At 45.2% G+C, this 24,156-nt stretch overlaps 1 protein-coding gene across 9 annotated transcripts in view; it reads right to left on the reverse strand.

Moving 5' to 3' along the window:
- The window catches only part of GLI2 (GLI family zinc finger 2), a 381,010-nt gene that overhangs the window by 27,853 nt on the left and 329,001 nt on the right, over positions 1–24,156 (reverse strand). For all 9 annotated transcript variants that reach the window (XM_085584944.1, XM_085584946.1, XM_085584945.1 and 6 more), the window contains 3 exons: positions 11,791–11,993; positions 9,920–10,111; positions 795–996 (listed from right to left, as the gene is read on the reverse strand). In XM_085584944.1, coding sequence (XP_085441070.1) covers positions 795–996; positions 9,920–10,111; positions 11,791–11,993 — 597 coding nt within the window. The remainder of the gene's footprint in view (positions 1–794; positions 997–9,919; positions 10,112–11,790; positions 11,994–24,156) is intronic.

Below are 24,156 nucleotides of genomic sequence, written 5' to 3' on the forward strand. Positions count from 1 at the left end.
ATTAACAGGTAAGAAGTTGCAATCTGTTTATGTCAGCCTTATGTTTGATTTTACAGTCAATTTCTAAATTATGCTGCTGGATAAAGTAACTTACATAATTAATGCTACACTTATTATTAAAAACATATTTGTTTTCCCCCACAAGTTTTAAGCACACATAATCTTTGTAACCCTTTGCTTTGCAACATCAGTGTTAATTAGATCTTACATTTTTAACAGTTAAGTAACAAAAAGAATAATAACATTGTGAAACTTGGGTGAAGCAATCACAGTAGGGATTGACAACAGTCAGCTGCCTAATGTAAGTGCTTTTTAATTAAGATTTGAACAAAACTTTACTCAAGGGTTTAGATTTGGTTTAAATAGGCTTTTAGAATTAGGCTGTTCTATCCACCCAGGCAACATTTTTTCTAAGAATGTGGGCCAGTAATTTGGAGAGTACTTTGGGGCAATCTCTTAAATCAGAGTGTTTCTTAACTAAACTTCTCACAATGAGCATTTTTTTGAGATAAATTTATTATCTGTTTCTGCTTGCAGGGAGGCATGATCATACTGTAATTACTGGAAAAGTGGTAGCTAATAACCCAAATCCAGCCAAAGAAACCCCACCCCAAATGCCACAAAATACCCTTCCACATGCAAAACCACATGGGGGCTTTGATTTACTATGCTACACAACCCTGATGAACAAAAGCAGAGGCTGCAAGGAAGGGAAGCTCTCCCTTGCTGGAGGATCATCCCTTCTTTCGTGTGGGTGGTTCCTCAGCTGAATGGAGCTGATCCCAGAGCTTTACCTGATTGTCCCGGCAGATAAATGGCCATAGGAGCCACTTGCTGCTGAGCTGCTTCTGGAGTTGTTGATATATGCCACAAGAGAGTTTGGGGAGGTCCTGATCATTGTCTGGAGATCAATGCTGGCATCAGAGAGCGGGGAGATAGACAGGGCTCGTTTCCGGCTTAATCTTGGAGTCACCCGCGGGCTCGAAAACCGGGACACTGCAGGAAAAGAGAGGCTTTGTCAGACAAGACCAGTGGGCTGCTCCCTTCCTGCAGGCAAACTGGAAGTGCTGAGAACTGCTGCGCTCCTGACTGCTGCAGGATGTTCAGGAGCCAGGAGCAGTGCAGGGACCAGCTGCCCTTTGATGGGAGCTTTCCTCTCTTCTGGGCGCTGAATCACAGGGGTCAGGCAGCACCATGAACGCCTGCTTGCTTTGCTGTCCTCAGGGTACAGACTCCTGTCCATCACCCCCTTTCATAGGCACCAAATTAACTAAAAAGGGAGGATGTCTACAAGGTTTCCATGAGCACAGCCATGTTGCCTCGGTGTCAGGAGCAGCAGGCCAGGGGAGCTGCACATCCAAGCTGGGCGACCATTGCAAACGGTGAGTGCGTGCCTGTGTGTGGGGGGAACGGAAACCAAACGAGTGTGAGCACAATGCTGACCATCCAATTAATGAAGGAGGCGAGGCTCCAGAAACCCTGAAAGTAAATTAAGAGTTTTAAGAAAACCAATTTGGCAGCTCAGGCACAAAGTTCAAGCTCTCCCGCTCTGAGGGGACCTGCCAGTGCCTGGAACCTATTAGCAATTGTCAATCATTCAGGCATGAAGTCATTTCCAACCCTGCCAGGCTCATGTATGGATCTGCAATACATGATGGGTTACTACTGTAAAAGCTTGGCACCCCTCAGTGTTTTGGCACTGCAAACTGGAACGACTGACTTCACCCAAAGGAAACTCTGCCCAGGCCTGACGCACCTGCAGCTCTCTGGGGTGGCACGGATGGGAGCTGCAGATGGGCTGTATCACAACTTTCCTCAGTACCAGGGCACCACATCCAAACCCTGCCTGCCTGGAATAACTCATCCTTCCAAAGCAAGCAATGTTTGGATTGTGTATTTAAAAAAAAAAAAAAATCCGAGGATAAAATATAGCACTTGGCAATGGGTCCTGGCTGGTAATCCCTGCCATCCACCCAGGGGTGCAGGAGGGTTCAGCTGCTTCAGCTTCTTCCCTTGATCAGCACAGTAACGTATCACCACCTGACTTTTCCCGTATCCTATACTATGGGTTTATCCTATTAAATGCTGTGAATAAAACACTGAACTGCCCAGACAGGCAGTATGAGCCATTTTCCTCTAACTGGTTGAAGGCACTGATTTTGGCTGCATATCACTAAATACAAGCCTGACACTTTGTAAGAGCATGAACTTTCTGTCCTGATGACAGTACTGGTATGTGAGAGGGTGAATGGGGTGTAGAATGAGGTAAGATGTATCCTGCTGGTGTGATCAAACAATTCCTTGATTTGTGTTGGCTCACAGCAGTCTCTGTCAGCATTTCCCTGAGACCAGTGGCTGGGTTGCAGTATCCCAGCCTCCACGTGACATGCCTGTGCACCAAAGTGGCTCTGCCATTACCATGCCCAGGTGCTGTGTAATCTATGGGGTTTAGTATCACCATCCTCTTAGACCCCATAATGACCCTCACTGCATAAGATAAATTACTTTTCCAATGTGCCACTGGAAATCCAAGGCTAAGCTGGTACTTGAACCAAGCACTCTTGTGACTTCTGTTCTACACCTAAGCAGCTTCAAAAGTGGCTAGATGCAATGCCTTTACTGAAAAACTGACAATACTAGGAAATTTCTCTTAAAAATCAGATTGTTTACATTCAACATACATTCAACACATTCTTATAATATTTTGTACAACTACATTGTGCAGCCTCAGGGGGCAGAGAGATGCTAGAAAACATAACTGAAAGATCAGACAGCAAAGAGAAAGGGCAGCAGTCTATAAAAAACACCATGTGAGTGTTAAAGCTGTCCCACAATTTTGAGGGACTAGGCTCAAACTTCCCAAATGCTTGCAGCTGAAAGACTCTAGTGTGACACTTCCCTGGAAGCTAGAAAAGATGCAGCCACTTTGTAGAGGCACTGTGGACAAAACCAAATTGTGCAAATGAACTCCTCTCAGCAAAGGCTGGCCCAAAAGGCTGAAATGGAGACTTCCTAAACTTCCCATGTGGTTCCTGAAATCTGAGCCCTGCCAGAACCTTAGACCAAACAACATGAAGGTTGATTTGGCCTAGATCATAATGTTCCTCTGGCCATAAGGAATCATGATTCAATACGTGCACCACAACCTGGGAAGATCTGGGTACTTTTCCCAGTCCTCTTCAGCCACACCTCCTTGAGCAAGTTGCTGCTTCTTTCTGTGTCCCTATTTCCCAGTGTCATCTATTTAGATGAGCTCCTTTAGACAGGGCTTGTATTTTATTGTGTACATACTGCACCAAGTGCGATGGGGCCCATCTCAGATGAGTTGTCAGGGTTTCTGTCCTACAGATAATATGCGTATTTCCAGATACAGATATTGTTTCCTGCATTTGCATTCCCACAGTCTCCTCCTTCTCTAACATAAGGAAGCAGGCCAGATTTGACAGTCATATTTATCTCTGTTACTCCCACATCTCAAGGGAGATCTGTTTATTAATGTGCCACTTCCCTTGATAAATTACTAAATAGAAAGAAAAGCCTTGTACTCATTTCTTGCTCTTCCTTCACATGATTTATGCTCACAGTGCTGGATCAGCCATTGGTTCACATTAATTTGCAGAGGGAAGAAGACCTGATGTCCAACAGAAACCTGGGTTTTAGCTGTGCTGATGATGTGGGCACTCCTCCCTGCTGCACACAGATATGTCATTTTTCCCCCATGTGTAACTCTGTGGAAAGCTGTCAGATTATCAAGCTCTCCTGGGAATTCTCCAGCCCAAAACCAGTAATATGCATTGTGTTAGTGTCCTCTCTAATTTAGATCCTGCAAGTACTGTGGGCTATTTGAAATGTTTGATAGCAGATCCAATAGGTTAGGCTCATGCTTTACACTACAGCCTCTTAGGTCTTGCAGGCTTCCACAGAAAGCTGTGACCTAAAATCGTGCTATGGATGAACAATTCCTCTCTTCTTAATGACAGCCTACCCGAGGAGCCTGGGAAGAGAATCGTCTGCGAAACAGAAAAGAAATTTAGGCACGAGAAGAAACGCTCACTAGTGCATTTAGGAAGAGAGAATCTTTACAAAATTATTATTTAAAAGCAGATTAACAACACTGGGACTTTTCTAAATAATAAAGTTTGCGTGATCTGAATCTCCGGATCTGAGTACATGGAGCACTAATGTTAAATGGTACCAGGGAGCAGCAGTGGTCAGCATTTGTGTAGCTGTACATAGCAAGGTGCTAAACACAGGCTGACAGCCACTGGGGCATATAAGTGAAGTCCTCTGCTGTCTGAGGTCTAGTGTTGTTCTAAAAGAAAAACACACAACTGTTCAGCAGGGACTGTGCCCAGAGAAGTAACTAAAGGCAGGATACACTTTTCAGACACACAGATGGAAAGCTTTGGGAACATTTATCACTAAGACTCCTCCCTCCTCTCCCCTTTCAAAAATTCCTACTTCTCAAAATGAACAGGATTAGTTTAAAGAACTTTTTGATATTTGGAAAATATGTTGGGCGAAGTTCCCCAGACAGGTTAGAGTGCTGGGAGGAAAGTCCAGATTTCTTTGCTAGAAGGAAAGAGTATCCTTGGCACTTTCTTGTGGTACCCATGAATTATCACATCCACCAGTTGCTCAGAAACCTCCCAAATTAAGATTAATCCACAACAGGCCAGTAATAACCAAATGGTCAGCTCTTACATGTGGTGGCTTGTGGACCAGCTCTGGTGCCTGGTCCCAATGCCCAAGGGCAGGATCAGACCCCTGAACTTGTCTGGGAGATGAGAGCAGAGCTTCCTGCTCTGACCACTTCTGTGGCCATGGGCTATCAGAGGGATTCTACAAGAGATGTTTTCTTCTGGAGAGAGAATTCAGACCTTATGTCACACTAGAAATAGTGGCAGCAAAGCCCTCCTGAAAGAAATGCCAGACACTCAGGGGAAGCTCCTTCGAGGCTCCTTCAGAGTAAGGAAATCTGAGGCAACCCTTTACAGACAAACATGTGGCTGTGATCACGACAGCCCAGGACCATCAGGGCTATGTGCTCCCTAACAGACAAGCCTGTAAGGCACATGGGCTGCAGATGGCTCACACCCTGCCTACCCCCCTCACTGAAACCTGGCCAGAGCCACTGCTTCCCCTCCATCCCCTGGCCAAGCCCCAGGATAAATACTGTGTTATCAAAATGGTCCCTCTTCCTCACCATTTGCCAAGAAAACTCCATCCAAAGTGTACAGAAATATCCTCCCCACTCCCATCATCATATGAAAACCAAGAGCCCCATAAAAACACGGGATGGACCCATAACTGATAAGCGGCAATAAACTACAAACACTCTTTGTGTAACCAGTTCCTTATTCCCCTCTCTCCTTCTGCAGAGGCAACACACCTCTTTTTCAGACTGCAGCAGATGCTGGACATTTGTTCTGGCACCAGACACTGTCCTGGGACCCTTCTTTCTTCTCTCCACAGGCCGATCAACTTTGCAGTTCAAGGAATACTAATGCTTCCCTCAAATCCTAGCTGAAAGACAAGGCTGCATTCTTCTACTCCCAATCCACAAGGTAACTGTTTAGTCGACCCAACTTGCATATGTAAATTGAATTCTTTAGAAACCAGAGTGTAGCAGGATTCCAGACGCAGCACTTATGGGGTGCTCTGGGACTTTTTCTCTCTTCTGCACATATTTTTCTGGGGAGGAAAACAGCACTGCTGGCTAGAAATGGGTGGGAAATTGTTTCCCATTCTCTGAACCTTTTCTGAGATTTCAGCAAGTTTCCATTCTATGCTGGGACAAAGAAAACAACAAAAAAAATAGGTCTTTGAGAGTTTTTAAGGAAGTGACTACAGGATGCGCCGTCTGCCCAGAGAAGCCAACAGCTGGCTTGGTTGGGAAGTCATCTGTGATCCAGAACATCCAGCCTGCAAACCTAGGGCTGCTGTCCCTCCAGCCCCAGGGGAAGCACTTCCTTCCTAGGTCCCCATGAGGCTTGGCTCTCTGCTTTTGTCCTGATGGAGCAGTTGCTCCACATGAACCTGCTGGAGAGAGTCCTGAGCTCACCTCTCCCGGCCACGTGCCTGCCGACTGCAGTCACCACCCAGCTGCACTGCCAGCCCTGCTCCTTACCCTGCTTGCTATTAAATAATTTCTTTCAAGGAGAAAGACTCCAACAACACTGACTGAAAGAGGCTGGTGAAGCTGAATCACCGTTTGATTTGGGGAAATAAAGTCCCGCTTTGTGATTTGCCCACATCCCAGGCAACTATGCCAGCTGCTGGCCATGCTGTGCTGAACAAAGCCTTTTCCCTCTTAAACTGCTGATTGTGAATCAAGACATTTGTGACACCATTTGTGGCACCAGGCAGCAAAATACGGGGTAGAGATCCCCCCTCTAGCTCTAGAACTGGACAAAATGCAATGACAGCACTGCAGGGTCATCCCTGCTATTGGTAAGTGTAGCACAAACACATCTATACAGCTGTCCTGACATGAGGGACTACCTTGGACCTAACTTGTGCTCAAGATGTTTTTTTCCCATTCCCTTACTCAGCATGCACAACCAAATCACACTATTAAAGCTGTGCAAAGTGATGGACTTGAAGATGACCTCTAATTTCTACCCTGGCATTATTCCAAAGATCTGGCTCTTGCTCCTAAAGCTGCCACTACTCTGCTCACTGATCTCCTTTTCTTTTGTGGTCTCCAGTGATGAAATGTCTTTGCTTTGTACAGCACTTTGAGATTTGCTGGTGTACAGGGCTAGAACAGTAGCAGAATTGAGTCAGTGTGGATAGACTCCTCTTGAGAGAAAATGGCTCCTCCTGAAGGGTTGAGGGTAATCACAGAAAGTCCTGTGCCTAGGGAAAAAAGCAGCTGGAAGTACTAAACATGAAAGTGGTAGCCATCTCCAGGGTCATTGTGTTCCCCACCAGTCTTTCCTGCCTCAGGGATGCTCTTGCACAACCACTCTGTCACATGGAATAATCCACCATGTAGCACTACTTCTAAAAAAGAAATGCAAAAGATTGTTTTGGTCTGGTGAATAGAACCTGTAGGTAGTCTCAGATGTACCCCATCAGCAATGCTGTGACATTGGAAAGTGATTAACTTTTGATTTGAAATTATAGGCTGTCCAGAAAATAGGATTAAGCCTGGATTCAAACTCCACTCTTGGATTTTGAGTCCCTGTTTGGATGGGGAAATGTCACAGGAGAAGCAACTGAACGGTTGTTTAGTCTCCACTGGGACTGGCCTTAACACCACAGCAATTTGGTACATAAAACTTAAATCTGGTCTACTTTACTGCTTTAACTTCTTCTAGCTGTACCCTGAAAACTCAGCAGAGATGCAGCTCTGGGCAGCCCAGCTCAGTCACCATGTGCACATTCAGCAGGCCTGGCAAAGGGTTGGCACCAACAAGCTCCAGCTGCCATTTATATCCTATTACTTTTCCTGACCTTAGACATGTGATGGAGTGAAAAATACTGACAAAAAGCTATGAAAGCACTGAGAAATTCAATTACAGGAACCAAAAAAGCACAGGTATGTGTCTGTGGAAGAATCACCATAGCCAGTGTCCACAGCTCCCATGGACCAACCAGCAGATCTTTGGAAGTGACGTGACACTGAATAGGCCAGATTTAATATATGCTTATCTCCTGCTTTTCTTTTTGCAGGTGCCAGTGTTATCACAGATGAATGATGGTGCTGCATGTGGTTTAACAAGAGCTACCTGCATTTTCAGCAAACTAATTCTTGTAAAGTTTCTATGTTCCCAGGCTCCCTGGGAAGAAAAGGGCTCTCTGAACGACAGATGCAGTGGGGTGGTGACTCACTGGGGGTTTATGCATGCTACTGATATTCTTGTCTCAGAAAAACACCATAAGAGGATGCTTTATTAAATTATCTGTTCAACTATTTACTTAGGCCCTGCTGATTTAAATTTTTGAAATAACTTTCTAAAAAGAGAAGAAGACACTGTCTCCTCATTGAGCATTTCAGAGCTATCCATTTTACTCTCTGCTTTAATAATGTACATTTTCTCTTTTCTCTGGGTGATGGATAAACCCAGGCACATGGATTGGTACTGGACTGGTGGTCCTTTACACATTCTTAAAAAGTAGTGTCTTGTGCCACATTCTCATAATGTTTGAAAATTTCCATCTCGTGCAGAACATATGAAGACCCAGAAAAGGCTTTCCAGTTAATCACCAACAAAACTTTTTCAAAAGATTGTAATAAATTCTTGGTGAGCCCTGGCTCTGCAGTGAATCATGGTTATGAGCTTGGCTGCATGAAACGGAGACCTTTGATACATGATTCACCGTAGAGCTGTTTTCAGGAGAAGGCAAACAGTATGAGTCTTCTGCCAAGGGGAGTATCTCAGTACCTCAGATAAAGATTGATCTTCAGCAAACCAGAGGATGAGCATCGTGGTGTGCTGGGAGCCAGCTCGTACCACCATGAAAACAGTTGTGTTTGCTTCCCTCACTGGCTGTTTATCTGGCACTTCAGTGAGGCACTGCTGGTCAGAGATGGACTAATAAGGAGGCAAGGAGGAAGGAGTCTTGTTCATGAGCCCGAGGGGAACTTGGCAGGGCTTGTTTGCACCCATCTGCTATAACCAGAGGCATTAACCCTTGGGAGAGAATACAGAGCAGTCTTACTGACCAGCTGCTTTGTAGCAGAGAAGCCTGGGATGTATTTTGGGTGTTAGAGGGCAGGATGGTACCAAGGAGCTTGTTCTCTCTCTTTCAGACCAGTATCGAGGTTCCAAATTAATCTAGGAATTACCAGCACAAAATGACTATTCAGGTAAAACTTCCACAGCAGCCATAGATGAGAAACTGTTTTTCCATTAGAAGTATCTGTAAACTCCCATCACTGAAAAGCCAGAACAGCTTTTATCATTCTAAACCAGTCACTTTATGAAGCAGCAAGACCACAAAGTCTTTCATCTTAAAAGCTCAACAACAGAAACTTTGAAGCGGTAATGAAATGATGCAGATCTCCACTGCAAAAATTGTAATGGTCCACCGACAAATCCAAAGACATCCCAGGAAACAGACACCGAATCTGAAAGTTGAGCTGAGATTTTTCCTTCTTGCAGCAGAAATAATCCCCAAACTGCCCTCTGTAATATTTGTAAAACCAGTTCTTGCAAGATGTAGCATGAAGTGAAAGGAAAGCCATTTCTAACAGCTCTAAAAATCCTTTGGACCTCATATATGCTTCCAGATAGGCTCTTCACAGGGCAGCAGTCAGGCCACAGGGGTGACTCAGCACTGCAGTGCCTAACATGATTCTATTTCTTCTTCATGCAGCCAGGAGATAAAGCTTTCTGGGTTTATAACACACATGCTATCACAAATACCACATTCCTGCTTTTTTAATTTTCCTTGCTCAAAGTACTATTTTATTCTTTCCACTGTGTCTCCCCATTCAGATATTTTCTCTCCTTGTGGACCCGAGAGGTCCCAACCAAGATGAGATGTCTGCTGTGCCTAGTCCAGCTTTGCATGCACATGGCCCAGCTTCACCCCAGACACTAAGGAGGCAAAACACAGGGTGGGATGAGGAGCTAGAGATGTAGTTTGTCCCCAGGCACACTCTGGTCACCCATGGTCAATGCAGCAGGACAGCAGCAATGGCCAGCTTGCTGGACCAGCCCATCTCCCTACCCATGCTGCAGCCATGCCATCCTCCCTAAGACAGCAGGATGTATCTGTTTTAGGTTATGTGTATTTTATATATCTATGGAAGGAGGTGACCTTTTAAGCCATAAATTATAATGCAGCACCCAAAAGTTCCAGCAGGGCAGAGTGACCACATTCAGCAACCTCCGCCTGGAGGACAGTCCCATCCATCTATCCCAAAATTTTAGCCATGACAGAAAGAACCCAAGCTGCTACTCACCATCAACAGGGCTGAGGTAATCGTGGAGGTGGGCTGTGCTGGCTGCTCCCCCGCCCTGCATGAGGAGGTCCCCATAGGGGTTTGGGTGGCCGGCCATCAGCGTCATTTGGTGGTAGTAGTCAGCAGGGTTGGCTCCCGGTGGTGGCGGTGGCAGCCCGAAGAGGCCTCGTTCCTTCAGGTGCTCATGAGCCACTGTTGGAGCCGCAGGCGAGGAGAGAAACATGGGGAGAAGGTTCCCACTGCAGTGTTAGACCTTGGAGCTGACGCTGGCGGCCCCGGCTCCCCCCGCGCCCCCCGCCAGCCCCAGCCGCACGGCTCCGCGAAGGGCGCGCGTGACGTGCGCTTGGGCGTGCTTCTGTGGACAAAGGAGACCAGGCTGGGGCCTCTGCATTCCTCCATTTCCGCAAATTTATAAACAATCTCTCGTTCCCCCTTCTAATAATCCTCCCGTTCGGACGCAGCCAGCACCCCTGGGAGGGGGGGAGAGGGCCCAGGCTGCCGACAGCAGTAACCCTGTCAGCATTAACATCCCTGCCTATTAGGAAGGAAAGACAAATGCAGCCCAGTTCCCGATAGCAGCGTGAGGAAATTAAAGCCAAGGTCTAATGCATAGAACTAGGTTTAGTGTCTGGCAGCATAAAACCATTTCGGCTGCCAAAGCCAATTACACTCACTTTCTCCCAGCTGTAATTTTTCAAACTTGCCTCCCCACCCGCTTGCCCCATTAACTTATTTACCACCACCTTAAACAAGGGAAAAAAAAGAAAAGAAAAGGATGAAAAGAAAAGCAACCCAAAATGTAATGCCTTTCTTCCACAGCAAACAATGAAGCTGGTTTTGGACGGAGAGGACAGAGCAGAACACACACACACACACAAGCCATGAGACTCTCTCTGGCGGGGGCCTGAGAGTTCCAGTGACGTTTTAAGGGGAGGGAAGAAGAAGACATATGCATGTCCCCATCACTATAGTGATGTTGTTTTAGCCATACAAGACAGTTTTATGTTGCCAGACACTAATCCAGGGGCCTTGTTGCTCTCTGGTTCAGTTTGCTTTGCAGTGTTGAAGGACCGCTGGCCCCAGCAGCAGCTTGGGAGCTGAGGGATGTTGGGGTTTGCTGGGCATGCAGAGACCAGGTCCCCAGCTATTCCCTGGACATTGAGCCAGCCACCTGCAACTGTGTAATGAAGCTCTCCTGATGAAGTAAGGCATGACTTACACCTTGCCTAGTGAAAGCAGTGTTGTGCATTTTCCCCTTTCCCTGTTGGATATCTTTGTCCCCAGCTCCCCAACATGAGGTCTGATAGGGCTCAGAGAGCATGATCACCTCTGCCAGCACCCAGCACCAACTCCCCACATATTCTCCTTCCCTGAAGGTTGCTGCAGGGCAGCTCAGGAGTAAGGAGGAAGAAAATGTGGCCCCTCGCCTTCACTCAGCAGCCACGCTGGCCCCAGACACAAAGCCAACAGGGATAACCCAGCTGGTGTTGTCTCCTCTGTAACATCAGTCTCAGCCAGGCCAGGCAGCCAGAACAACTGTGACCCTCTCTGGGGAAAGCTGGGTCCCAGTCGAGACATAAGAACAGGGAAGCTCCTAAGAGAGAAAGAGCGCTGCAGAAAGGAACGTACTTTAAGCAAAATATTTATAATATGATCCAGCAGTAATAGCTATTCTCACGCTCTGCTTTCTCAGTGCGATGATGCAAAACAAATGTGTAGTTAAAGGGGAAAAAAAAGAAACAACAAAAAGAAAAAGAGACAGCTCTCCCACTTCAGAGAGCAGCTGTGGAGTCTTTGCAGCTGTAAATCCCCGGGTTTTAGGGAATTTCAGTCCTGGTGAGCTAGAAAATCACAGTAGCACAGTGCCTTACCGTCGGCAGGACTGAGGCCCCTGGCAGCAGAGATGACGGAGAGCGTGGGGCTGCTGTGCACGGAGCGGAGGTAGTGCTCCATGTGGGGTGCCACGTAGGGGTGAGGGGGGCTGAAGGGCGACTCGCCGGGCCCGGCAGGGTGCGGAGACAGGCGGATGAGGGAGATGTCGGAGATGACAGGGCTGCCGCTCAGAGGAGGAGGCCTGGGAAGGAGAAGAGAGACACGCCGTCAGTCACAGCCACCCAACAGCGCAACTGCTTGCCACCCTTCTCTCTCCTGCCCCACAGCCTTTGCCCACAGGAGAGGAGTTCAGCCACACAGTGGGACAATCTTCTCTTCTTGGCATATGCAGAGTCTGAAGCTCCCAAGCTTCCTGTGGACATGCACCGCTATTGCACTAAATATGTATTTGTGCAAGATGGCTCACCCCAGCTGGGCTGCTAAGGAAAGGGGCATGAGCTGCTTTAGGCAGTGCCTGGGTACAGAGGAGGCATGGAACACACCCGGTGCTAGAGATCCCACTCCATCTCCTTGCACAGGGAGGCTGCCCACACAATGACATTTGAGGCAAACCTGGGGTTTGCAAGCTCCTCACTGCCCCTGGATATCCAGATGTCTAGAACTGCCATATGCAGAAAGCCCTACACAGGGCAGCCTGTGCAAGGATGGAATATTGCAAGAAGAACTCATGTGATCTTGAGCTGTGCTTTGCTCAGCCCAGCCTGCATGGCTTGGCCCGTGCTGGCGCAGCAGCCCCACCTCCTGCGTCCATCATGGCCAGCACAAACCTCCTTGACAGGTTGGTGGTATGGTTCAGAGGGCAAAAGTTCATGAGAGGTTTTACAGCATGCTTTCTGGGGGCCACCTCTCTTAAATCCCTCAGATCTTCCCCAGGCCAAGTGCTACCTGAGAATAAAGTCAGTAAATACTGAGGGATTCAGCAGGTAACAAAAAACCATCACATGCGTGTTTCAGTGCTTAAGCAGTTTTTTGAAGGGTGAACAAGGATGGAAGAGAAAGTTTACAGACTTCTCCCAGACACGTGCCCTACTGTACCCTCCAGCCTCTTAAACAAACCACAGAGGGTGCAAAGGAGAAAAAGTTACTCACCCTGACCTGAAATGCAGAAAATCTGAGCTAGACACCAAAGGAGGCAGAGCTGTCATTAGGCAAAACAAAAGAGCAAAATCTGCTTTGTATTAGCTCTCTCTGTACTCACAGACTGCTGGAAGCAGAGCTGGCGTTGACACACAGGTCACAGCAGGGACAGCATTTGTCCCTGACTGGGTGCTCTGGCAAAGCTGAGGGAGATGGATGTGCACCCCGTGGGGCTGCACCCCGAGCACAGAAGACAACAGGAATTTGGAGGTCAGGGATCTGGGACGTGGGCTGATCTAAGGGAGGGAATTACAAAGACCCTTCACTAAGACTATTCAAGTATGCCATTAGTGAGTGCATGGAAGATCTGTCTCTCCACACACAGACAACCACAAACACGAAGACCTGAGCAGTTTCAACACGCCACCAGCACCTCAGGATCTCAGTCCCACCCTGCCTTATCAACAGTTCAGGTGCATTTTAATTTATTTGTAATACTTGCATATCAACAAAACCACATAGAAATGTAATATAAGCTTTGCAGACTTATTCAGCAATTTAACAAGCGTGTTTGTCTTTGTTTGATCTTCTGTGTGTTTCTCTGTCTTTCTGATAAATTAGTAAACCTTGTGGCTTTTTGAACACTTTCTGCTGATGGGTAGTAAATTAAATGCCTGCTGAAATATTTATAGTTCAAAGTGCTTTCCTGTAGAAATGCACTCTACAGTGTGGTAGAGAGCACACTCGGTGGTGTGAAATACCAGGCAGTGAAAATCTGTCACACATAAAGGCTTTGTGGAGATGCACAGCCACCAAAACAGGTGGCTCATGAGACCCAGGCTGGGGTTTTGCCAGAGAAACACCCACCAGCATCAACCCTGTCTTCTTTCATGACACTGAAAGACGAACTGATGATGGCATGGCTATTTCAGACCTCATAACCTCCCCACCTGTGTTGCCATGGCCTTCCATTACCAAAATTATGGGGTGACCAAAGTCACTCCCTGGTGCCTCTCGCCATGACGTCAGCCGTGGCGGCGGCGAGCTCAGGAAGCTGCAGCCGAGGCCGCTGGGGCTGGTTTCTGTCGAGGCTGCTAATAAAGGCATCCGAGCACGGAGCCGACCAATTTATTTCTACCGGGGAGGAGGGAGAAGTGAATCAAAGTCTCTGTTCCAGATTTAGTTTCAATTCATTTCTAATAATCTCCACCGCCTCATCTGGAAAAAATGAAACAGGATTAAAAAAAATGATGTCATTAAGAAAACATCTGACTAATTTTTCTTCTGACGAAGACTTAATATAAGTGAGGGGCGATGTAAATTAAAAGCAGCCCCAATCTTCCCTGGGCCACAGAGCCTGCCTTAATACATAAGCCATGAAAGAGGTTTTCTTACATATACAATAAGTTCCCTCTTTCATCAGTACTCACAGCTTCTCCCAAAAGGGTTGTGAACTTCTTTGATGCAGTCCTGGAACTATGTATTACCAGGTTTATGAGCCTTTGGAGCCTCTGCTGATCAAACTGTGAGGCCGACATCTAAAATGCGTATAACAATATGAAGGGTTTGCTGTTCATTTTCTCTGTGCTAAATTAGGCAGAAATGCTGGAGTCCCTCAGAATAGGAAAACTCCACCCTGAACAAAGAGGTAACACTGGGAAAAAGATCAAGAATTTCCCCAAAATGCATGCAGCTGGAAACACAGCTGGTGTTTGAACATGAGGTTGGCCCTGTGCACAAAGACTGGGCTAGAGAGTAGGCAGCTTCTTATGGCTCTGCTTAAATTCTGTCCTTGCTCACTGGTTCATCTGCGAACTAGGACATCCATACTCTCATCAAAGTCTGGCTTTTGTGAGCCCTCCCAGGCAGGGATCACCTCTCACTGTTGTACACCTACAATCCTAGAAAAACAACATCCCACACTGCAGCACGTCACAAAATAACGTGGCTTCCAGGAGCTGCTTACCAGCAACAACTCACTCAGCCAGGGGCATCCTCTGCTCCTAACCCCCAAATGTTTGATTTTTCCCCCACTTTTTTCCCAACTGCATTATTTCTTATCTCATCCCACACTGAGCTATCACACTGCCACTGCAGCTACATAGTAGAGGCAGCTGTAGCCTCATAGGTCTGCTCCTTGCAGAAGAGAACCATCATATAATGACCTTTGGAGGCACTGGATGAGAGATGAAGCAGTGCTGGAGGAAGGCAGCTCTGTCTCCATGTCCAGCTCACATCCAGGGTGTGCAGGGCCCTCCATGCCCATCTCCCAGACCCTGCAGTGGGACAGCCTTCAGCTGGGTGTAGTGAACCATGCAATGAAACCATGGTGCCAGAGCTGTGTTCCTCAGCCTGTCCATTGAGCCCTCTGTCTAGACCTCTGCTAACTATGTCACTCCCTGTTTCTTTCCTAGATCCCACAGACGGCACAAGGAAAACACCCCACCACCTGAGGGTGAATGCAATGCTGTAAAAATGTTGCTGTCTGCAGTGGGATGAGGGATTTCACCTGACCACATATATATCTGGAGAAAGTGGGATTCTGGTTTTCAAATAGGCTAAGAGAATTGGGTGTCCAAACACCATTAAATTTAATGTGAGCCAGGGACCTGTTTTCCCCGTGGCTCCAGCGAGAAGCCCAGGCTCTATAATTAATGCTCAGGATTTGCAGAGCAATTTGCATCTCTGATGAAGCACGTGAGCCTGGATTCATTTCCCTCCCCACCCAGCAGTGGCTTTTCCTTTGCTGCTCTTTAACAGAGGGAGACACTGAGGTGTGGGGGACATTACCTGATGTCACCTAAGGGCTGCAGGTGGTGCTGGGGGCATACAAGCTGCTAAAGGCTTTAGAGAGTAGGTCTTTACCAGTGTAGTGGATGACCCCTCTGGGAGAGCAGAAATCCTGGCACAAGTTACCTGGCTTCAGCTGCCTGCGAAACAGAACTATGGGGCAATGGTGACACTTGACAACAGAGAAACACAATCAACAAAAGGAGAGATACCAGCATATGAGACATGATACACACTGCCTGTGGGACACTGGCAGACTTCTGGTGGTTTCCCAGGAGCTGGTCACTCCATAACATTTCTTCACTGGGGAAAAGAGATCTGCTTAATTTTCTTGCTTCTTGCTGAAAGGAGTGACAGCTTGTCTGAAGTCTGGGGGAAGGAGCTGGCAGTTTTCTTTGAAAACTGAGGCAAAAAAAGCTCAGCCCATGGTTTTCAGTGAGGCAGAGCACCATTCTCCCTTGGAGAATGTGTGTGCCCTTGGAGCCTGGCAGGTGCTTGCCTTTGATGCTGCTGCTGGATGCAGTGCTGAGAAAGAAGCCTTGTGGTCCCACGGCAGAGGAGCAGCATCCTCTCTGAGGAATTGGGCTGGGCTCCTGGAAGGGAAAACCTCAGGAACTGGCAAAACCAGAGCTGGCTGCTATGAAAAGAATTGGGGTGACTTTTTACCGCTTTCCCTCAGTGGACATGCATCAGCAGTTCCAAAATCTTGCGTGATGGGGCAACATCTTGTCACTGCTGTGAGCCTGCAGCCTCTGCAAGGGACACTCAGCAATGAATGGAACAGTTAAAGAAGTTGCATATTTCTGAAATAATCTCAATCAGTTAAATAAACCCCAGAAAAATGTGGACAATTACCAAGCACTAATGTTCCATGACTAGTTTAAATTAATACTTAAGTGACAAATAAATTCATTCTGCAGAAAACAAAGGGCTGAATACTTTTCCATATGCTTAATGGAATATGGACACTTGAAGGCAATTGTTTTGCTCTACAATAAAGAAATTCATAGCTGCTAAACAAACATAGAAGCAAGGAACAGAACTACTCATGGGGAGAGGTATCATACTCTGGTAGAGTTTTGCTATTAAAAAAAGCGCTTTTAAAACCAACAGTCATTTTTAAACCCCACTTTTAAACCCCAAAACTTCATTTTGTTCTGTTTTACATAAAACTTCCTAGCCCGTTTTTCCAAGTCCTGTGTACCGAGAACAACACCTTTGTCTGAAGGAGATGGAGAAAACCATACAGATGACTGGAAAATGGACTGCTCTCATGGCAGACACTGTATGGATGGGATGCCAAAGCTGTATTCAACAGGAAACCTAAAGTGCCCCAGGATTCATGCTAAATGCATCAGTCTAAACAGCTCTCACCAGCCGCTCAGCATCACCTCTGTTTATTTCTGATTTAAAGTCCCTTACAACAGGAAGGGCGAGAGGTCGCAACAGTTGTGCGGTACCCTGAGGATCAAACCCCACGAGGTCCCTCAAAACAAGGTAACTTCCCGAGGTCAAACCTGGGCCACGACTATCAAATTCACATGGCATTTGATCATTCACAAAGATTTCCCTCCCTTGCAGCTCGGAGAGCAGAGGATGTGCCCAGAGCTGCCTCGCAGCCGCTCCGGGGAGCGCAGGGCAGCCTGGTAATGAGGCGATGGGGAATCACTCGCTCTCCCCAGCTCTCCCAGCACTGCAACAAGTTGATAATTACCCAGTAAAGGGACCTGATGATCGAATATAGGACTATCAACTTGGAGAGCCGGCCTCTGTGTCCCTCTACAAAGAGATCGAGATGGGGACTCCAGAGACATCACTGCTATCTCCCAGCCCCCACTCCATTGGGATGCACAGCACAAGTAATATATTTTTCCCCTGTATCTTCTCAGCTCTAAAATAAGGTCAATATATTTTTTTTTTCATACTCACAAAGAGGAATATATAGAAAATCAGAGCTACCATGGCTAATTCAGCAGTTAATGCTCTCACTTATGTTATAGAGATTATGAATCTGAGCAAAAATTGTTATGGCTTTTCTGCAGAAATTTAATGGGTATGTTTCATGCAGTTCATATTTTCTCATCTCCCCTCAAACATGTCTTTTATCAAGAAAGGAAGCATACAAGTAATAATAAAAGGTTTATAACAATAAAATATTGATTTTAAAAGATATTTTTATCAACAAGGGTAGGTTCCCATTAGATGGGTTTATGGATGGAATTGGCAAATTCAGCATTGCAACAAGGCTGTACAGCAAAACGAGATGTTTTTTTAAAAGATGAGCTTTAAGTGCACAGCAAGGTTTGGAGTTCTAATAGTAGCAAATATTAATTTCTCCCACTGTAGAAATTAAAGACGGGAATCCTATGCAATCAGTGTTGCAGATGTCAGATCAGATAACTGTGATAATTCCATTGGGCCTTAACAGATAAAAAACTTTGAATATGAAATCCCTTATTTGTGAATTTGTGGCTTGGGCAGCGCTTTGAGAAGGATTTAGGTAGACACTATGAAAATCCCACTTCACATCCATTGGCAATGGTAGTTATCATGCCTTAAGTCTAACCTTGTACTACTGAAATCAAAGAAAACTCTGCCACCAATGGGAAGAGCAACAAGAACACAACTCTTATGTTTTTCAACTACACAGTATCATAATATAAGGCAGGTACAATTTCTTTGCATTATTTTTTTCCCCATCCTTTAGACTTTAAGCTACTTCTAGCTTGTGAGCAATTTAAAATACTTGCTTTGGGTAAGTAAAAGCATTTTTTGTTACAAAAGTGGAAAAAACCGGTGGTAAACATCTTTCATTTTTCCTTTTGAAAGATGATTCCATATTCAAACATATCTGACTTCAATCCTACATCTAAAATATCTAAACCCAAGAACAAATCAAACAACCTATTTTATTTCACCTGATATATATTATTTTTTAATAATGAAATCAGAAGTGTTTTGGTTTAGAGTTTGAAACCATTGGAATATTTTTTCATCTAAATTCTACCATAAGTTAATAAAGTTTTTAAGCTCACAGGTTGCCAGCCTCAGTGGGGTCAGGGGCAACTTTTGGAGAGACCAAAGTTGGGAGCCTGAGCACAGAAATTGGTTCTCAGATTAAAAACTCTCCTGACCACATATGGTTTCTCATTGCATTTGTGCTGCATTTACCACAACAAGGGTCTAGTATTGGCTGACATTTGTAGTCACAACTGCAACACAACAACAATAACAATATTTGCTTTAAAATGGAAGAAAACCACAAATTTTTATAAGTAAGGTTGCCCTCCATTATATGACACACAAAGAAGCAAGACATCAAAGGTAGAAATTAGAGTTGATACGAGACCTTCAAACCCTAATCAAATTAGTGTCTGAGGGAGAGATCTTTGATTTAAGCTTAATAGTGGTGATTTTTCCTCAGATTGTTTTATACTTAATCAGCCACACAACCCACTGTGCAGACATATGTTCCAAAAGCACATCAAAGCAAGTAAACATTCTGTTTCAGATCCTAATATCCTATTTTTTATCTAATTATCTTACTTACATGATCTTTTAATTTAAGTTCTGAAAGCTCACCTTTTCACACAAGCTTTCCTTTAGGAATGGAGGTAGAAGGATGACCAGCTCAGTTCTTGTGAGATACTTACCAAAAAAACTGCACAACGAATAAATCAAAGCACAGCAGATGAGCCTCTAAGATAGTTTCTTGAGAGATTAATGATGAAAGCCTTCAGAGAAGAAGCGTATTTTAAGAAGGGGAACTTCAAGGAAGTTAGCTGAGGGGGAGAGAAGGAAGAAAGGTGAGAGAAAAGGCATGAAGGAAAGCATGGATAGAAGTGTAGGAGCCAGAGAAAGCAAGCCAACCTAAGGAGCAAACCTGGAGGCACACAAGTTTCAGGGTGAAACCACCCTGCATGAGAACTTGATTCCAGTAGTCACAAATTTTGAGAGTTGGGGTGTCAAAATGCTGCAAGGTCAGGGTGGGGAGGGGATGAAGGCTGTGCAGTGACATGGCTGACTGAAGGAGCAAGCGAGGTAGGAATCGGTGGGGAAAAAGATGGGGAGAGGTGCAGACGCAGACCAGATCCTGATGGCAGAGCTGAGGAGATCTGAGAGGAGTCAACCCTGGTGTGGGGATGTGGGAAACGGGTGTTAGAGAGATGTGTTGGATGTGACACAGCCATCTCTCTGCATCTCATTGTTTTCCCTTGGGACACATGTTGAGGATATTAGCACTTTCAAGTGAATACTTTGCTTGTAGCTGTGAAGAAATTGGGCTTGGGAAAACAAATGGAAGTGCATGTTTGTGGGGAAGAAATCTGAGTTTTTGAATCCCTGCCCAGTGTCTTCTTCCTATGCTACTTTTGGGTGGAGGCCTCTCTCCCTTAAAAGGTTATAACATTCAAGTGCTACAGAAGGGTTTAGCATTTAAAAGACAATTCCTTTACTACTTTGGGAAAGTCTGCTTCCATGTTATGCCAGCACTAACCCATTGAGGAGAAAGACAGAGGCAGCAACACCACAGCAATGGGGCTCATGGAAGAGTCAGGCAAACCACAAAAAATGCTTATTCATTCATTACACTTTAAATCTGCCTTGGCTCCATACCTGTCATATCCCAGAAAAGCAAAAAAAGACCATTCCTCTTCATCATGACTGTAATACAATCAACTGGCTGCAGCATTACTCTAACCAACGTTAACTAACAGAGTCTGTGTCTGACATCTATAATTTCATGTTAACAAATTAGGTAAGACTCCTGCATTTCCTGGTACCTTGAATGCCCAAGAAGCTCATAACTTTTCTTTATATGCAAAATGTCAGGGAAAGGGCAAACAATGTTATGCCAGAAGACCATAGCCAAATCACTTGGTTGGAATGTGCTGTAAATCACGGGGTGAATGGAAAATGAATCTTTGTTCCAGGACAACGACTTCCAGCATTAATGTTTCTGCTAATATGCTCCTTTTCTGTTGGGAATGTCCTCTTCCCATAATCCAAGGTCCTATATCTTAAAACCTATAGCTAAACAAGACACCAAGGAAGGAAAACCTACATCCAATTAAGTACAAAACTCTGAAATGTCCTGCTTCTCTTTTCTAAAGTACGGGGGAAAATCATTGGTGCTCAAGCCTTAGAAAAATGACACACTTGCCCTAAGCAGCAGTAAGCTGCTGTAACTAACTGGAAGTAACCAAACCCCATAGTCTACAAAGGGGAATATAACAAAATGGGAATAGGTACAGCACAGATATCTACAGAGCCTTTCCAGACACAGCAGACAGAGGAGCTCTGTCAGTACATAAAGGTGATTGTGATAGCTGCACAGAAATACATCTCACACACACACAGACACACGCCAGGCATTCTGCTGGTGTGCTGTGTGTGTACCTGCCTCTGGTGCATCACAGCACAAAGGAGTAAGAGACATGCCTTCCCACAGTAACAAAGCTTTTGGTTGGGGCTCCCTGGGTTTTCTGCAGGAATTAATTTTACTGACATTTGACACATTTTAAACAGCAACAGTACTCACAGTAACCTCCAAAGGGAAATATTCCCGAACAATATATAATAAATACATTGATTTCTAATAATAACCATCTGCCCTAAATCTTTTTGCTGACAGGTTTAGTTGGACCAAAGGCCCTTTTCACATCTACTTCGTGACAGTTCCCATCACTACATAAAGACTTTGAAGTGCCCTAACGTGCAGTAAAATGCGAGATAACCTACCAAACTGTCAATATTTCTTCACTTCTAAAAGGAAATGCTAATGGCACTCAAAGAGCTCAAGATGTAATGTAAGATCTGATCCAGCAGACTGGCTGATCTAACCAGCTTTTGCTTTGCACTGAGGATGCTGAAAAGCAAGCAATTATATGGTGAAGAGCAGAACTAGGTAAAAGTTTTTCACTGATATGACTGTAGGGAATAAACCCTTTTTATTCCAAACAAGCTTTTCTCTTGAAGTATCTGGAGTTTTCTGTACAAAATAAGAGAATTAACAATAAATCAGCACTTCAACCTTAATTCCTTCTTTTTAATCTATCACTTTTTTCCCCCTTTCTATTTGCTTTTTTTAACATTAGAAAGAAAATGAACATGAATGAGACATACATTATTTTTTTTTTTTTTTAAATCTAGGCAGCATTCTTCTGGGGTTTAATTTTGTATAGGGAAAAGTTAAGCACAAAAAATTCAGAGAAAGCAGAGTCTCTCCCCAACTGCCTGCAACAACTGGCATTTCTCTGCCTGCAATGTAGATCTAGCCTGCAATGTAATACTGAGAAAGGCTCTATGACAGGAAAAAGTAAAAGCAATAAACAGAAGTCCAGTCCTATGGCAAAATCCCAGCCCTGCTCACCACACTGTACAATTTGAACATACTTCAAAACAGCCAGGATGCTTCCCCCACCCTGCAAATCATCATCTCATGGTAAGAAAATACGAGGTGTTTCATATCTCATTTGCCATGTAACCACCCAAAAAAAACTTCCTTGCAAAAGTCCTTTGCTCCCAGATCCACTGGTGTCATTGACTACAGCTGCTCTCCTGTTCTTTCAGTTTTTCAACAGTGTAGGAAAATATAACACATTTATCAGGGAAGGAATAGGGATCTGATGTTCCCCAGCTGTTTACTGTTGAAAGTTTGCACTAGTGCTTTTCCACCTGTGGTTTGCAAACCCCTTGGGAAACACTAAAATCTCCTTTAGGGGCTGTGAAAGACAGCGAAAAATCTCTGCAAATCTCTTGTTATTCAGGCCAAATTCATGATACTACGTTTAATAACTCTGCTAGGAATTTTTTAGGAAGGCCACAGACTGTAATAGCTTGAAAACCCCTCACTGACCCTATACTTCCCAAAATCAGTAAAAATTACACACAAAATATTCTTAAGAGTAATCCCTGATGACTGTCCCACTCCGTCCTACGCCCACCAACATCAGCTGGTGCAGGAGCAGGCACATGTGATTTAGGGAACTTTGCTATGCTGGTGCAGAGGTAACCCCATCTCCTGTGCCTGCTGTGTGCCTACAGCAATACCTCCTTCAAAACGCCATGCAAAGGGAGACCTGTGGGCCTCATCTTTCATTCTCTTATCTCATGCAGCTATTCCTTATGCAGACACATTTCTGTATACAAATCCCATTATACTTGACCCTCAGTTCACCCTGTTTCCATTACAACGCTGTAGACTCAACCAGACTTGCTTCAGTGCCAACTTTGTGCTGTCATTCCTTGCGCAGAGTGGTAATAAAGAAATCACTGTTTTAAGCTGACAAAGAACAGATTTCTTACTAAGTAAACACTGATGTTTTGGTAGGGAAATTAAGTTATAAAATTGTGTCTACAAAGGGAGACCATACAGATGGAGTTTGTTAAGAGACAGCAATACAGTCAACAGTGGTTAATTCAATTGCCTGCTACTTATCAGATTTTTTTTTTAAAAAGGCTTATCCAGCTTTTGTAAATGCAAATGCAGAAGAGCATTTCAAAGAGCCGTTGTCATTGTAGCTGGAGAGCGATGTACACACGCACATGGTCTTTCCAGGCCAAAGAATGCAGCCCTGCACATCTGCCGTGCTATGTTGGTGTCCAGTAGGTCTGTGCTCACCAGCCTAGCAGGAGAGGAGGCCTGGGCACAGGCAGCTCATCACCATGCCACCACCCACCAGTGGCTTCTGTCCTTAGGGCTGTACCACGGCCTCACCTCTCCTGGCCACTGCTCTTACCTGCCGCTCTGCCTGCATGGGGCCTCCCATCAATATTAGATACCCCAGACCTTCCTTCAGCTCAGGTAAAAACTGGGCACTATGCTCAGCTGGGTAAAAGTAGCAAGTTCAGTACCTCCAGTCCTCAGCTGACCCTTAAGTTATGCCAGCCTGACCTCAAATGTCACAAATTCCCAAAAGCACCAGGTTGATGCCAAGTCTGAAACTGTTTCCCTCCTAAAAGCTCCAATGGCAGAGGCACAGCCACTCTTTATGCTCCCCCTTCCAGGGAACTGCAGCTGGGTTTGGGGTGATGCCTGAAAAATGGGTTTTTTGCAGCATCAGTGCTGGCAAAGGCCCCCAGACATCCTCCTCACACAAACAGTTCTGGTACCTCCTGTTTACTAAATCCTGCTTGTGTATTTGTGCTGTAAAATTTGTTCACATTAGTAATTTTTCTTGTGTCGATACAGACTCGGCTATTGACTTCAGACCTCTTGCAGCAGTGGATTATTTGCTGGTATTCTCATGAAAGACTTCACTTCAGTTATGATTCTTTAGATGATTTTTCCAAAGGATAAGTCCAGGTTTAATGAAGAGGGACTCTAGAGCTGTGGTGGTTATTTTCAGACAGCATTGCTGCTACTCCAGTATCATCACAGAGGTCCCAGAACTGGTGTCAAACAAGCCAGTTTAGAGCAGTCTAGAATGTTAGCGTGCAGACAAAATATCCCAGCGTCTGCTTCCTGTGATGACCAA

This window comes from Lonchura striata, chromosome 7, assembly GCF_050655825.1.
Source record: "Lonchura striata isolate lonStrDom1 chromosome 7, ASM5065582v1, whole genome shotgun sequence".
NCBI classification, from domain to species: Eukaryota; Metazoa; Chordata; class Aves; order Passeriformes; family Estrildidae; genus Lonchura; species Lonchura striata.